General features: G+C 42.8%; 1 protein-coding gene and 1 long non-coding RNA gene across 2 annotated transcripts; one reads left to right on the forward strand and one right to left on the reverse strand.

Annotated features, from left to right (window-relative positions):
* The first annotated feature begins 231 nt into the window (after positions 1 to 231).
* Positions 232 to 10,360, forward strand: LOC117591082. The gene is made up of 2 exons (XR_004574351.1): positions 232 to 319; positions 10,316 to 10,360. It is a non-coding gene; the product is annotated as an uncharacterized LOC117591082 (long non-coding RNA).
* Positions 7,246 to 8,667, reverse strand: LOC117591081 (phospholipase A1 2). The gene is made up of 2 exons (XM_034284183.1): positions 8,557 to 8,667; positions 7,246 to 8,487 (listed from the first exon to the last, which is right to left on the reverse strand). The coding sequence occupies exons 1-2, from the start codon at positions 8,600 to 8,602 to the stop codon at positions 7,349 to 7,351; spliced, it is 1,185 nt and encodes a 394-aa protein (XP_034140074.1). The 5' UTR covers positions 8,603 to 8,667; the 3' UTR covers positions 7,246 to 7,348.
* Positions 10,361 to 13,942: the final 3,582 nt, after the last annotated feature.

Consider the following 13,942-nt stretch of genomic DNA (forward strand, 5'->3'; position numbering starts at 1 on the left):
CTATGTATGTGTGTGTGGCCGAATCGAATGTTAAGGGACTGGGACTGGGTAACCATTGGGAATTATGCTGCAGACGTGCCACACAGGCTCCAAATGATTTATACATTCGTTTAATTGAGAAGTTCAAAACAGGATAGAAGAGAGAACGAGAGACGACTTTGATAGCCTGCGGCACACACACCCTCGCACAAATCCTCAAAAGCTTTGCTCATAATCGCACCTGAGCGATTGCAAAAAAAGCGAGAAGGGACGTGTAAGACGCTTCTTACGCGTCACAACTTTTATACCCGGCACTCAGTACTACTTCTGCACCTTAGCGGTGTTTTGTCAAATTTTACATTTTTTCTTCATCTTTCATCTACATGACAGAAACAAAACAAAATATAAGCAGCGGGACGGGGTGAGTTAAAAGTCGGCAGAGGCAGAAGCAGAGGGACGGCAGAGGCAGGGCCGAGTGAAACAGAAGCAGAGTGTGAATGAGAGAATGTGATAAGAACAACAAAAGCTGCGGGACAGGGTGGGTTTAGCCACTGCAAATTAACTTCTTCATTCTGGTTATAAAAATGATCCAATCGGCTCCTAATGATGATGATCTGATAGATAATTTAATCTTCAAAATTGTAGATGTGGGAGGTTTACGGCATTTTGCGGGGGCGGAGGAGGCGTGGCTGATTTTTGAAATACACTTGTAACAGTGTGAGCATACAGAAGTCTGGATGCAAAATTTGGTGACTCTAGCTTTTATGGTCTCTCGCTCAACAAGACGCTCTCAGACGCAACAAGACGCTCTCGCTCAACAAGACGGACGGACAGACGGGCAGACCGACGGACAGACAGACATGCCTCACTCGACTCGGCTTATAATGCTGATCAATAATATATATATTTTATGGGGTCGGAAACGTTTCCTTCTGTGTGTTACATAGTTTGTTCACAAATACAAATACCGGGTATAAAAATAATTAGAGAGGATATTTCTCTGCGCCCAAATCAAGGATGGAAAAATGCATAGCAATGGGAAGGAAAAAATACAAACATTTGAGATGGGACGAGATAATTCCCTCATAATTAGCAAAAGAAATCTCGAGTGATGATTTTCAATTATTATTGGCATTCGGACTCTGAGGGATTTTGCTGGGATGCTGCTGCTGGGCTTGGAAAACTTTTGGCGCATCTTAATTAATTCCTGTTTGATGGAAAACACTTCTACACAAATTGATGGGAAGGGGGAGAAAAACTTTTACCTGTCCGGACATTATCAGGGAGGAGGAATTTCGTCTTTCTTCTTCCTCTCGTGGGTTCTTGTCCGCTTCAATGACCTGTCCCAGGTCCAGGACACTCTTTTCGGTTTTACTCTGCGCTCTCTATTGAAATCCATTTTGTCAACATTTTACCTTCGAACTTCTCCTCCTGAAGTGAATTCCATTTTTTCTCATAATCTCTGATGCTTCCTCTCGCACACACACACACATTGAATTCGTCCTTTCAATCAAGTGGTCACCCCAGGAGACGGAAGGGAGAAAGGAGAAGAATCCAAAAACCCTTGCAACAATCACACGTCCACGTCCGCGTTCAACTGTCAGTCAAGTAACCGACGCCTTCGCCCACACGTCACACCCACTGCCTGGGCTGCCGCCTGCCCGACTCCTGCCTGCCAGCCTGTCTTTCTGTCTGTCACTTCAGAACTTTACTTGTTGGAGCTCTCAGCCTCATCCTCCAGAAGTCGTCGTTCTCGTCTTCGTCCTGTGGCATTCAGCGTCAGCATTCAGAATCGTCTCCTGCAAGTCGCTTGAGAGACATTGATTGACTTTCTTAATAGACTTTACGTCTTGTCAAAATTAAAGGAGGTTTCCCCCCCCCCTCCACCCCTCAAAAAGAACGACAACTTCTGTTTTTCGGGGCCTTCTAAAATCCGTTGACAGATCAAATAAATAGCCAAGAGATTAGAAGGCATGAAACCTTTAGGATTACATGAGTAAATGGCAAACTCAAATCTTGCATGGGTTTATGCACATTCAGATACATTTTATGGAAGAGAACTTGTGGAAAGTGTGTTCATCTGGTTTTTTGCTCAATTGCTTAACAATTATATTAATAGATGAAGAAGTAGCTTCTTAGCAGGCAGAAACTCAGCGCTCCTCCAGCCCTAGCCAACGAGAGGTACTGATGTATGACAAGTGACCTGTTTTAATGTTATTTTTAATGGAAGGATAATTTTATTCTTTTAAATTCAGCTCCTCCTTGAATACCTTTTTGGGACAACAACAAGATGTCTAACATATTGCTATATGAAGTCCTAACGCGATTTCCCACAGTGATGTAGTTGCAGTGTTGTTCAGTGGAAAACCATATTAATAAGGCTTTCTTGTCTTGAATTGCTTTGTAGATTGTCTTTTGCATCAACAAATCACATTATTTTCAGCGTGAGAAATTCGTCATGTCTGGCGTTTGGACATGGCCAAGCTCTAGGCCCCCAGTACAGCCCCGTGCTGTTCTTTGCTGTTGGGACCCCGTCAACCCGCGTGTCGGCCACAGTCACAGCCATCCGTCATGACTGGTGACGTTGGCGTCCTCGTCGTAGTCTCATCGTCATCGTTGTTCAATGCATCGGATTTGAACAGTTTGATGGATCAACTTGCGCACGTCCTAGTCATAACTCACACAACACTTTCCCAGCCAACCATCCATCCATTTCGTGCGGTTCAGATATGGCCTTCGACGCGCCCGTTGTTGTCCAAGGCCTGGACTCTCCTCTCTCGCCTCTTTTTCCTCTTCGCCCGACGATGTTTTGATGTTTGACGTGAGAGCACGTTTGATGGAAGATCTGTCAGGCCGGGAGCACTGAGCCTTGTTCCAATTCGCTTGCAGCTTTATCCTGTCTGTTTCAATGTTGGCCAATTTGCAAACTGAATGATTGTCGGTGGCTTTTGTTCTCAGTCTCAGTTCTCAATCTTCCGCACGTTTCACAGTGCAGCATCTCTTCTAATTTTTTTTTAGATACGATACCACCTGATTTATTGGCAATTAATAAAATTGAAGTGTCATAATTCAGAGAGCGTAAAGCGGTCTTCTGGCAGGTATCGACTCAGGACGCTTGTAATTTAGTTTCAGGTCGTAGGCGTTGAGAAATTTACAGGAATTTTGAAAGGAGGAAAACTGATACTTTGCGTTTTAAATGTTTGAAAATGTAGGCGTTTTTTATACTCGAAGGTTAAAAAGGGTATATTGTATTTGTGCACAAAGTGAATGTATGTAACGCACATAAGGAAACGTTTCTGACCCCATAAAGTATATATATTCTTAATCAGCATCAATAGCCGAGTCGATAGAGCCTCGTCTGTCTGTCCGTCTGTCCGGACTTCTGTATGCTCACTGTTACAAGTGTATTTAAAAATTGAGCCACGCCCCCTTCCGCCCCCGCAAAAGGGCGAAAACCTCCTAAATCTACAATTTTTAAGATGAAAGAAAACTAAAAACGCCATTCCGTAGGGAATGGCCATATCTATCAGATCACCAAATTATTATAGCCAGAATGAAGAAATCAATTTGCAGTGGTTCGTTCTCTTTCGTAGTGACCAGACGGGTTTTTGTACTGAGCTCCGTATTTTCCTTTCTATTTTGGATACACAACCGGTTCTTTTTCGGAATAATTCTTCTGATAATTACTGAATAACTTGCCACTTTTCTTACATATCCTAATAAGCGAGTGCATGCGTAATATTTGTTTAAAATTAATATTAGATCGTATTCATTTCTGCGCCTGTTAGTTGTGTACACTCTGTAGCTCGAGTACCTGTTCTCCCTCTCTCTCTCTCAATACTTTCTGTGCAGTAGCGCGCGCTCATGGTGAAATTACTAATAGGTGACGGTGTCACCACAGTCGTTTGCCAATAGTTGACAAAAAGGTTGTGTAGCGCACGATTTTTTCTTTGTCTTTTTCTTCCTTTTCTTCTTTGTTTACGAATGAAGACGTAAGATGAAGACAATGAAATATACATGCAACTACTATTCTATTGTGGATGTGTATTTTTTTATTTTTAGAAATAAACATTTCTGCAACATATTGTTTGCTATGCCGATTCAAAACTTTGCATGGAAGTATTTTAGTTTCAAGAGAACTATTATAACATATAAATATTACAATTTTATTATGTGTTTTGAACTATTTCGTTTTATTTATTATCGAACATCTTTGCTTTGCTGTCAGCAGAAACAATAAAAGCGAAGAATGTAGAACTTAAAACGTTTTCTATCTTTTTCTAGCGCTTTCCTCTCTGAGAGCTGAGAGAGCGTGGTGAATAAGCTGGTGCTCCTCCACTCAGCTGATGATGTTACCTATTAGTAATTCTACCATGCGCGCGCTCACTGTTTTAGCTGCCGCTGCGCTTGTTCTTCTCTCCTCTCTGCGCTCATATGTTTTCGATCCCGCTTTAAGCATTGCTTTAAGCACTTTGTCGGCACACAGGTCCCATTGCTATTTGTTTTCAGAAAATAATTTTTATTTATTTCTTATTTATATATTTAATATAAATAATAGAAATAATAGAAATAATGGAATACGTGGTTGTGTGTTCCGCTAAGACTTGCAAGAAGCAGTTCACCCACGACCAGCCAAGAACACTTGTCTGCCTTAAAAACTGGTTCTTCCTCGCTATCTGATAAAGACCATTTAATAGTTCTTCGGGATTTCAAACTGCAAGGTACTGTCTGGCCTTCGGTTAACGAGTCGAACAACCTTGTGCTCATGTCACGACATGATTTTATTGATGGCTTATTAGACCTGTCCCTGTCTCAAGTCAACCATGTAAAAAACTCCTTGGGTCGATTGCTTGATCTGTGCTTTGTCTCGGATCCGACCGTAGCGTTGTTAACACGAGCACTCCCGCTCACTATACCTGAAGACTGCTATCATCCTACTTTCGAAGTGTCCGTAGATATTGGATCTACTGTATCGGATCGTGCGGGTAGGCTATCTAAAGACTATTTAAAAAATCTCAAGAAGTTGGTTCTCCCTCTTCTCTTTCTAATTACTCAATAGATCGGTCAAATTTCACTGTTCTTAATACTCAATGCTATAGGAACTACCTCCTTCGATGCAGGATACGTTTTTCACAGGACCCTAAACAGTTTTACAGCTTTGTAAACAGTAAGCGTCGAACGTCCGCACATCCATCCTCGTTATCATTTTTGAATATGTCGGCAAACAATAATCAGGCAATCGCCGATTTTTTTGCAACATTTTTTCAAACAACCCATTCCCAGGAAAGCTACCCAGGTCATGTGTATCCATATAGTTTACCAAGGTCGAATGTCATTTTCTACCGTTTGTTTAATGTCCTTACTTCATGAACTTCAATTAGTTAAGCCGGTATTTTTACCGGGCCCTGACGGTGTTCCCGGCTGTGTACTTAGGTACTGTGCCGAGTCTCTGTGCGGACCTTTGCTTAAACTATTCACTCTATCCATCCATTATTTTAGCTTTCCCCCCAGCTGGAAGGAATCCTTTATAATTCCTCTCCATAAGAAAGGTAGCAAGTCTGACGCTAAAAGCTATAGAGGTATATCTAAGTTATCCGCTATTCCTAAAATGTTCGAGAAACTTGTAACTCCGCACTTGCAGCATCTCTTCAAATCACTTATATCTCCAGCTCAGCACAGATTTATACGGCGACGATCAACAACCACTAATCTTTAAGAGTTCACCTCCTCTGCCATCAAAGGATTCCAAGGTAACGCGCAGAAGAATGTTATTTACACTGACTTCAGTAAGGCATTCGATTCTGTAAACCATTCTCTTCTTACACAAAAGCTCGACCTTCTAGGGTTTCCGCCCAATCTGTTGAGATGGATTTATTGCTACCTGTGTTCTAGGTCTCAAAGGGTCCTTTTCAAAAACTCCTTATCTTTACCTGTTATGGTTACTTCTGGAGTACCACAGGGTAGCCATTTAGGCCCCTTACTTTTCACACTCTTTATTAATGACCTGCCTTCTGTATTAACAAATTCTCTAGTCCTTATGTATGCGGATGATGTTAAGCTCTGTGTCCAGTATAAGGACATTTCATTTCACTCTCGCTTGCGATCTGATCTCAATAGATTTCAGTCATGGTGTTGTGCAAATATGTTACAACTTAATGCCTCGAAGCCCCTTCCTGGATCCCTACACCCTCTGCGGTAGTTCTCTTGAGAGAATTACATTGGATGATGATCTAGGTGTTAAACTAGACCCCAAGTTAAAGTTTTCTGAACACATTTCTACCATGGTGAATAAAGCCATGGGTGTGCTTGGGTTTATAAAGAGGTGGTCAAAGGAATTTCATGACCCCTATATAACGAAGACTCTCTATATCTTGCTTGTTCGTCCGATTTTAGAATACGGCTCATGTACTCAGTACACCCTCAGTACAACATACATCATTATTTGCCCTACGGGGCCTGAACTGGGATGCAACTGTGAGACTGCCATCCTACCGTAGTAGACTTCTTTTAATTAATCTTCCATCCTTTGTTATTCGTAAAAAAATGCGTGGTGTAATTTTTATGCACAACTTGATCAAGGGTGATCAAGCCGCGTAAACTTTACGATTCCCATTAGACCCACTATATAACTAACTAACTATATAACTATATTCCTTTGTTCCTTCCACTGTGCAGATCGAATTATGCCTTGCACGAACCCTTTAGTGTCTTATGCTCGGAGTATAATTCCCTCTGTCACATTATATCCTCGACTAACTCCATTCCTCTTCTTAAATATCTAATACTAGCCTACCTCTACCGTAGTTAGTTTCACTTTAGCTTTGTCTTGTTTCTGACTTTGCTAGTTTTGCTTGCTTAGCTATACTTGCTCTAGTTTAGTTGTGTTTAGTTCTAATTTTCCTAAAATATTAGACTACCATCTAACTTTCCTGCATGCTCGTGACCGGTTCGGTTGATCGCGCCGCGCGTCATGCGGCAGCGCCCCTCGGTCGGTTGCGCGGGAGGAGGGCTGCGTTCTGCTTGGTTCTTGATGGTGAAGTCATTGCATATCAACGTCCAGACATAATAAACCCACCCCGTCCCGCAGCTTTTTGTGTAGAACTATACGAATATATTAATCACGGCTATGGTTTAAACTGTGAGTTTTTCAATTACTTTCAGGGAACGGGACGTCTCGCACGTATTTATTTTCTGTATGTGTGGCAGGCAGGTTGAAAACCCATGTAAATGGGTTGAGTTTTCCTTCAAGAGAGAGTACAGCATACATTTAGCATTCTTAAAAATCATTTTTATGTTTCTTAGTTGCAAATCTTTCATCACATTTCACTTCTACTAACTAAATCCGTATATCTAGTACAGATATTAGATTCTAATCCCTGCCCAACGCAAACGGATCATTGGCTGAGGTTTTGACATAGAAAATTCCGCTCTTGTGGAACGCTGGTTCGCCTCCCATTTGGACAGTCTGTCGTTGGCTTTGGTCGCACTGCCAGCGACCATTGTCCCGTGAGCAGGGCGTGCCCCAGAATCCCTTGGGGGAATTGATGGACTCGGCGAACATCGCATAGGACCGTATGTGCGAGCAGCCCAGATAGTAGCAGCTCGGCTGAATGGCTCCATGGTTGGGGTAGAAGGTGGCACTGCCCGTGGGACGCCGGAAGCCGAAGGTGGCACTCGTGTGCATGGACTCTACATACTTGGCATCCGTGGGATCGATGCGGAACTCGGCGCTGCGATGACGGAACTTGGGACCCGCCGGATCCAGCGCAAAAATCGTGTTAACCTGGTCGGGCTTCAGTCGCTTGCCAGCGGAACCCGCAATCTGTGCGCCCAGCGAGTGGCCGATGAGGTACATGCTGTCGAAGCTGGCGCCGTACCGGCGATTCAGGCTCCGCGCGAACTGCGCTAATTGGGCGCCAAAAACCTCAATTAGCTTCACCACCGAAAAGTAGTTGACGTTCGCGGACGAGGCACTCCAGTCGGCCACAATCACGTTGTATTCGCCGCGCTTCAGATAGGCGTTTTTCACGTCCCGATTGAAGGAGCCGCGCGACTGACTCATCCAGCCGTGTATCATCAGCCTGGTGGGCAGCGAGGCATTGAAGCCCGAGTGGCGCCACTTCTTTTCGCTGCCGAAGTCCAGCTCTCGGCCGCATTCGGTGAACTCCCGCTTGAACAGGTAGAACTGCATGCGAAGCTTGTGGCTGCCGAACGGGTTCAAATTGCCGGCAATCTTTTTGATGAAGCTCAGATCCAAGAACGATCCAATGCCCCTCGACTCGCGTAGATCCTTGTCGCAGGTGTTCCACTCACAGTGCTTGGCGCCCTCGTACTCATCGTCCAACGAGGCCAAGATATCATCCGATTCGGTCTCCTCGGAAAAGGATGAACGCGAGCCGAATCCATCGGGCACTTCATCCTCCGCTGGCAGCTTATCCATAAATGCATTCATCTCAGTGTCATAATCGCCCTCGACATCGTTCTGTCTGAGGGAAGGTTTGCCTTGAGCTAAAGTGGGATTAGATGTAGATTGTTAGCACATTTTGCCTGTTATATTCCCACAAAGCTAATTCCTACCATATTGTGCGAGCATCAGTAGTATGGCAAATAGTTGAGTCCACATATTCAAGCTGATTTGATGTTTTGGATCAGCTGCAACGATCGAAGCGAAGCAATCAATTTCACTGACTATTGCACTCTGTTGTGCTGTTTTAGTTTGCCAGCTCGTTTTATACACCGCCAGAGAGATATGCCAATGAGATGCATTCGCTGGCTGTTCTGATAGTTCAACACGTCACCTTCTTCCCTGACATTAGCAACAGATCAGCATCGATTGGGAAAAAGAGCGCGAACCCAGGTTTATGACAGAGCTGTGGTCAGCGAAGGGGATTTTGTTAACAATAAGATGTATTGAAATGCTTAGCACTGTGCCCTCGTAGTTCGTTTATAATTTGAATTGGAGTTAATTTTAGTTAGTTTTAATGCGGTAAGGTGGTTCACCTCTCGTGGCCATTGCAAGTCTATCATTACTTGTATTATTTTTTAATATTTAATAAAATATATTCAGACCCCTTTCAGTGCAGCCCCTGGCCAGCAGTCTAGTTCCCAGCTGATTTGAGGCTTTGCCCACTGCTTTAATTAGAGCATCTATAATGGCACGCTTCCCATTCAATTAGCTAACTGAGACTGGTTTTACTTTTTGTATTACCGTTTCCACATGCATTTGATGACGTATGTATAAAAAATTCTCAGTGCAACTAAAACCGTAGCTGTAAAGTGGGCAAAAAAAGCACGGCTATTGGCAATTACAATTATCATCTGGGCGTTTACATCTACCGGTTCACATTTCAGGTTCATCAGGCTTGTTAAGTGCCGCATTTTGCAGTCAATTATGTGGATTGTGTACAAACCTGGGAAATATCACTTGGGGCGCATTATTATTGTGATATTTCGGTGGGTAGATTTCGGTCGTTCATATATAAACATAGACATATCGCTATAGAAACTGAAACAAAATTATATTAAAACTTAACAGCTGAACGTTGTTTATTAAATTACGACTGAATTTATAATCAAACCAAAGGCAAAAGGGGAATACGAAAGATTATCCTCCCATCAGAAACTTTTTCTTCACTTAATAATTCAAGATAGATACAAATACTAGATATTAAAATACAAACACGTACATACATATTCGTCTTGTTCGAATCCTCATTTTCAGATAACTTTAGAGCTAGAGTCACAAAAGTTTGTGTAAAGACACATGTAAAATTACACTGAATCAAGTTTTTTTTTTTAAATTTCGCCACGGCCCCTTTCGGTCACGCATTGTTCGAAAATAGGCTGTGCCCACAATTTTGAAGATAAAAGACTAATAGATCAAACTAAAAATGCAACTTGTTTGTGCTTGTTTATTGTTGCTCATTATTTCTCGCTCGCACCCTCTGCCTCATGCAGTGTCGTCACTATGGGAGGGTGGCGAACTAAAAGGGCTTGTGGGCGGTATAAGTGATGTAAATATAGATAACAGATGTAGAAAAAGTGTAAATTCTAAAAATTGGAAAAAAAAACACTAAGGACAGATATACTGACTGAGTAACAGAGTTTTTAAATCGAAATTTTCTTAAAAATAACGCTTAAATGGTAAGCTAAAATCACAAAGTGTTTGGATCCCCTTTTTAGCTGCATCAATCAGCTTTTTAGAAAAACAAAGTTCTTAACAACAAGATCTTAGTTAGTTAAGGTCTTAGACCTTAAAAAAGAGAAGAACTTGTGACGCCTCTTACGCGTCACACATCTTATACCCGGTACTCAGTACTACATCTCTACCTTAGAGGTTTTTTTCAAATTTTACATTTTTTCTTCATCTGTCATCTACATCTACATCACTTCTCACGCCAACACACTCTTTTAGCTCGCACCCCTCCACTAGAGCTGCACACTACACGAAGCAGAGTGGGGATGAGAGAATGTGCAAAAAAACAAAAAAAAAGCTGCGGGACGGGGTGGGTTTACACACTGGAAATTAGTTTCTTCATTATGGCTATTATAATGATCCAATCGGATTACAATCGGATCGGTGATCTGAAAGGTATGGTCATTCCCTACAGAATGGCGTTTTCCTTTATCTTCAAAACTGTGGCTGTGGGAGGTTTTCTCACTTTGTGGGGGCGGAAGGGGGCGGGGCTCATTTTTTAAATAAACTTGTAACAGTGTGAGATTACAGAAGTCTGGATGCAAATCATGGTTGCCCTAATAATTACGGACAGACGGACACACTGACGGACAGACACACATGGCTCAATCGACTCGGCTATTGATGCTGACTAAAAATATATATACTTTATGGGGTCGGAAACGTTTCCTTCTGTGCGTTACAAACTTCCGTTATTCCCCACAAATACAATATACCCTACTTACTCTTCGAGTACCGGGTATAAAAATCCGCTATTATAGAGTACTTTGCTGAAGGGCCAATTATTCCCATAAGCTACAGATATGTCTAAGAGTTGGGGCACTAATTCATTGTAGCAGTTCGTTGCGGATTTTATTGATGATGATAAGGACGATATGTGCATCCGCTGGCTGTCTTCTCAGTGTGTCGGGGCCACAGGAAGTAAGTATGTCGGGTCGGTGCCGTTTCGAGATACCTTTTTGATTGATTGATGACGAATCGGGCGTCGTAAGCAAGAGGCAAATAAGTTTCTTCACAGCCAACCCAGACGGAAACGTGGAGAAGCCCTGGAATTGGGGATTCATTCGCTTGTTGCTTCTTAAGGAAGGACCGTGGGAATACTTCCGAAAATGCCTATAAACAGACACCAACGCTCACGCACATATTGTCAGGGCTCTTTTGGGGTAGAGGCTTCCACAGACAAAGGGTGAGAGAGAAGAGCGTCGGGGTAGAGGCTTCCACAAACAGACGAGACGTAGAGGCAGAAAAAAATGGGGACTAGGACAAGGCCGTGGTAGACCGAAATTATGTCGCAATGGTCTGCCGTGTGGCAGAAGAGGCCACGCAAACGTCACCCTGTCGCAAGAGGGGCAGAGGTCGGGAGGGGAAACTCAGCAGGAAAAAAACTGAAGGAAAAGCCCAACAAAGGATCTTAGAAAAAGAAGAAAAAGTTGAGGAAAAATTGTTTTTCCAGCAGTTTGTCCGTTTCGGAGTTGGAGTTGAATTTCTTCTTCCTTCTTGGCGAGGCACAAAACCTCTGAATAGCGATTTTTACATGTTTTACTGTTGCCCCAGCACACACACACACACATGCAGATATACTTTATGTGTGCGCGTGTGCTGGGGGAGGGGCTTTGGTAGGTAGGCAGCAGCCAGGCTACCGAGCGAGCGTCTGCCTGCCGTCTGCTGCCTGAAATGTTGCCTTGCCTCAGCTTTTGGTATTCGCCTTTCTGCTCAGAGTTCAAGAGCGCCTCGCCACGCCACGCCATGCCAGGCCCCAGCCGAAACCTATACGACCTCCAAAATCCCCCCCATCCTGCCACACGTTCCATTCATCGAACCCAATGGCAACTTGTTGATTTTTTGGTATGAATTTCACATTTCACAAAAGCCCAACCAATTTCGCCTTTCATTGGCGTTCGGTTTCTTTTTCTCTTGCTTTCTCCGTCCCTCTTTCTTTTCTCTGTTTCGCTGTGGTTGTTTTGTGTGGCTTTCATTTCCCTTTTTCCCCCCATTTTCAAGCGAACTAAGCTGTGCTCCACGGAAATCAATAATCGATTTTGTTGTAATGGCTGTGACTTTTTGTGTGCCCTTTTTTTTGGTTGCCTTGGCTCTTCACTTCTTTAAAGCAGCGTCGAAAATTCCTTTTAGCTCTTATTCCGCTTGGTTTAGGGGTTTTTTCGTTAAAGAGTTTAAGACCACGAATGTGAGCGAATTGCGTTTTTGTGTGTGGTATTTTCCATGAGTAGCTCGTTTTTGAAAATGTGAGGAGTATGTACTAGCAGGGAGTTTCGAGTACAATTTGAGTCTTATGGGGCAATAATTATGTGATAGTAAGGAAAAGGCCAAAGGGCTAAAGGCCTAACGGCTAACAGTTGGTTGGTTTGACCAGCAACTTACCTTAAAAGCTTCCATAGAACCTTTTGTAGTTAAAAATATCTTTCCTTAAGAGCCTATCAAATATACCTTTGAATATATCTCAGTAAACTCTTTCGCTCCACACCTCAAAGCAGTCAAAGCACAGGCCATTCTTTTAGCAACTAGTTGCCATAATAGAGTCATGATTTCAATCCCATTTTGACAATCCAATTACACATTTAGCAAGCTCTAAGCTCTAAGTTGCAAGAGCAGCCGTGTAAATGCGTGGGCCTCGTGATTACTGCTAACGATAGCAGCGGATGCCTGTCTGTCTGTTATGTGGCATAGCCCAATGGGGTTAATTGTGTTTCGCTTCGATTCGATTGCAGGCTTCTCGATTAAGCGATCAGCAGTATCCAGCAGTATGCCTCGCGATGCGAACCACCTCCTCACGCTAAACAGTTGACGGACGCTCTTAAGGCATATTTAGATCAAGAGAAAAAGCGAAAACCTTTTCGTGATTTATGGATTTATTAGGCATAAATCAGAGGAGGAGCAGGAGGAGGGTCAATGGCAAATGTAGCATAAAGTGGCGTCGCAGCCGTTTACACTTGGCAGCAAGTGTCAGGCGGCATTAGGAGATGTCGGTCCGTAGGTTGGTTTCGTCTACCGAAAGCTAAAGGTAATTCAAAACCAAAGAAATCGTAAGGCACTGATAATCCCATTTGTTTGTTGCCCAAAAAAGTATTAGGTAGCACATAAATTCCATTTCGCTAATCGGAAATTAATAAATGTCAGCCGCTTGAAGAGGACTCCACCTCGAATCGGAGTCTCCTTGCAGCTTCTGCGCTTCACTCTTCGCTTTCGTTGGCCTTTCTTAATTATTTTGCTTGGCTTTATTCTATTATTTTTTTTTTTTGGTTAATAGGCTATTTGATTGGGTGTAGTCTGCGTTCAGTTTGGCGTAGAGTGTCCGAGGGAATTACTTGAGCCGTTGTCTCAATTGATGAACGAGCAGCGCACAATAAATTATGGCATGTGGATCGAGTTTCAACGCATGAAGACAGAGACAAATGTCTCAGAAAATCGAAGAAGAAATTTACAAAGAATGGAAAAGAAGATGTTGGGTTAAAGAAGATTTTGCAAAGAGGTTTTAGTCGAGCTTATGAGTATTTGTATGTGTATATTTTTGTAATAAAAGTGAAGCCAAGGGTCTAAAATAGCTTAAATCGTGACGCCATAAGGTGCAATTTTAATCATACAAATAGTTTAAAAATCTCAGAACCAAAAGTTTGTGCTATAATTTCGGTTATTACCCACAAAAGTTCGTACAACTTAACATCAACTCTCAGGAAGAGCCTCCCACTGCAACAACTCCATGAAACAGACTCTTACCTACCCATGGAACATGGATCTCACGCCCACCAGACA

Source organism: Drosophila guanche, unplaced genomic scaffold (genome assembly GCF_900245975.1).
Source record: "Drosophila guanche unplaced genomic scaffold, DGUA_6, whole genome shotgun sequence".
Classification (NCBI taxonomy): Eukaryota; Metazoa; Arthropoda; class Insecta; order Diptera; family Drosophilidae; genus Drosophila; species Drosophila guanche.

Coding starts and splice junctions, on each gene's coding strand:
- LOC117591081 (XM_034284183.1), bottom strand. CDS start 8,602: ATGTGGACTCAACTATTTGCCATACTACTGATGCTCGCACAATATG. Junction 8,488..8,556: donor ACTGATGCTCGCACAATATG/GTAGGAATTAGC, acceptor ATCCCACTTTAG/CTCAAGGCAAACCTTCCCTC.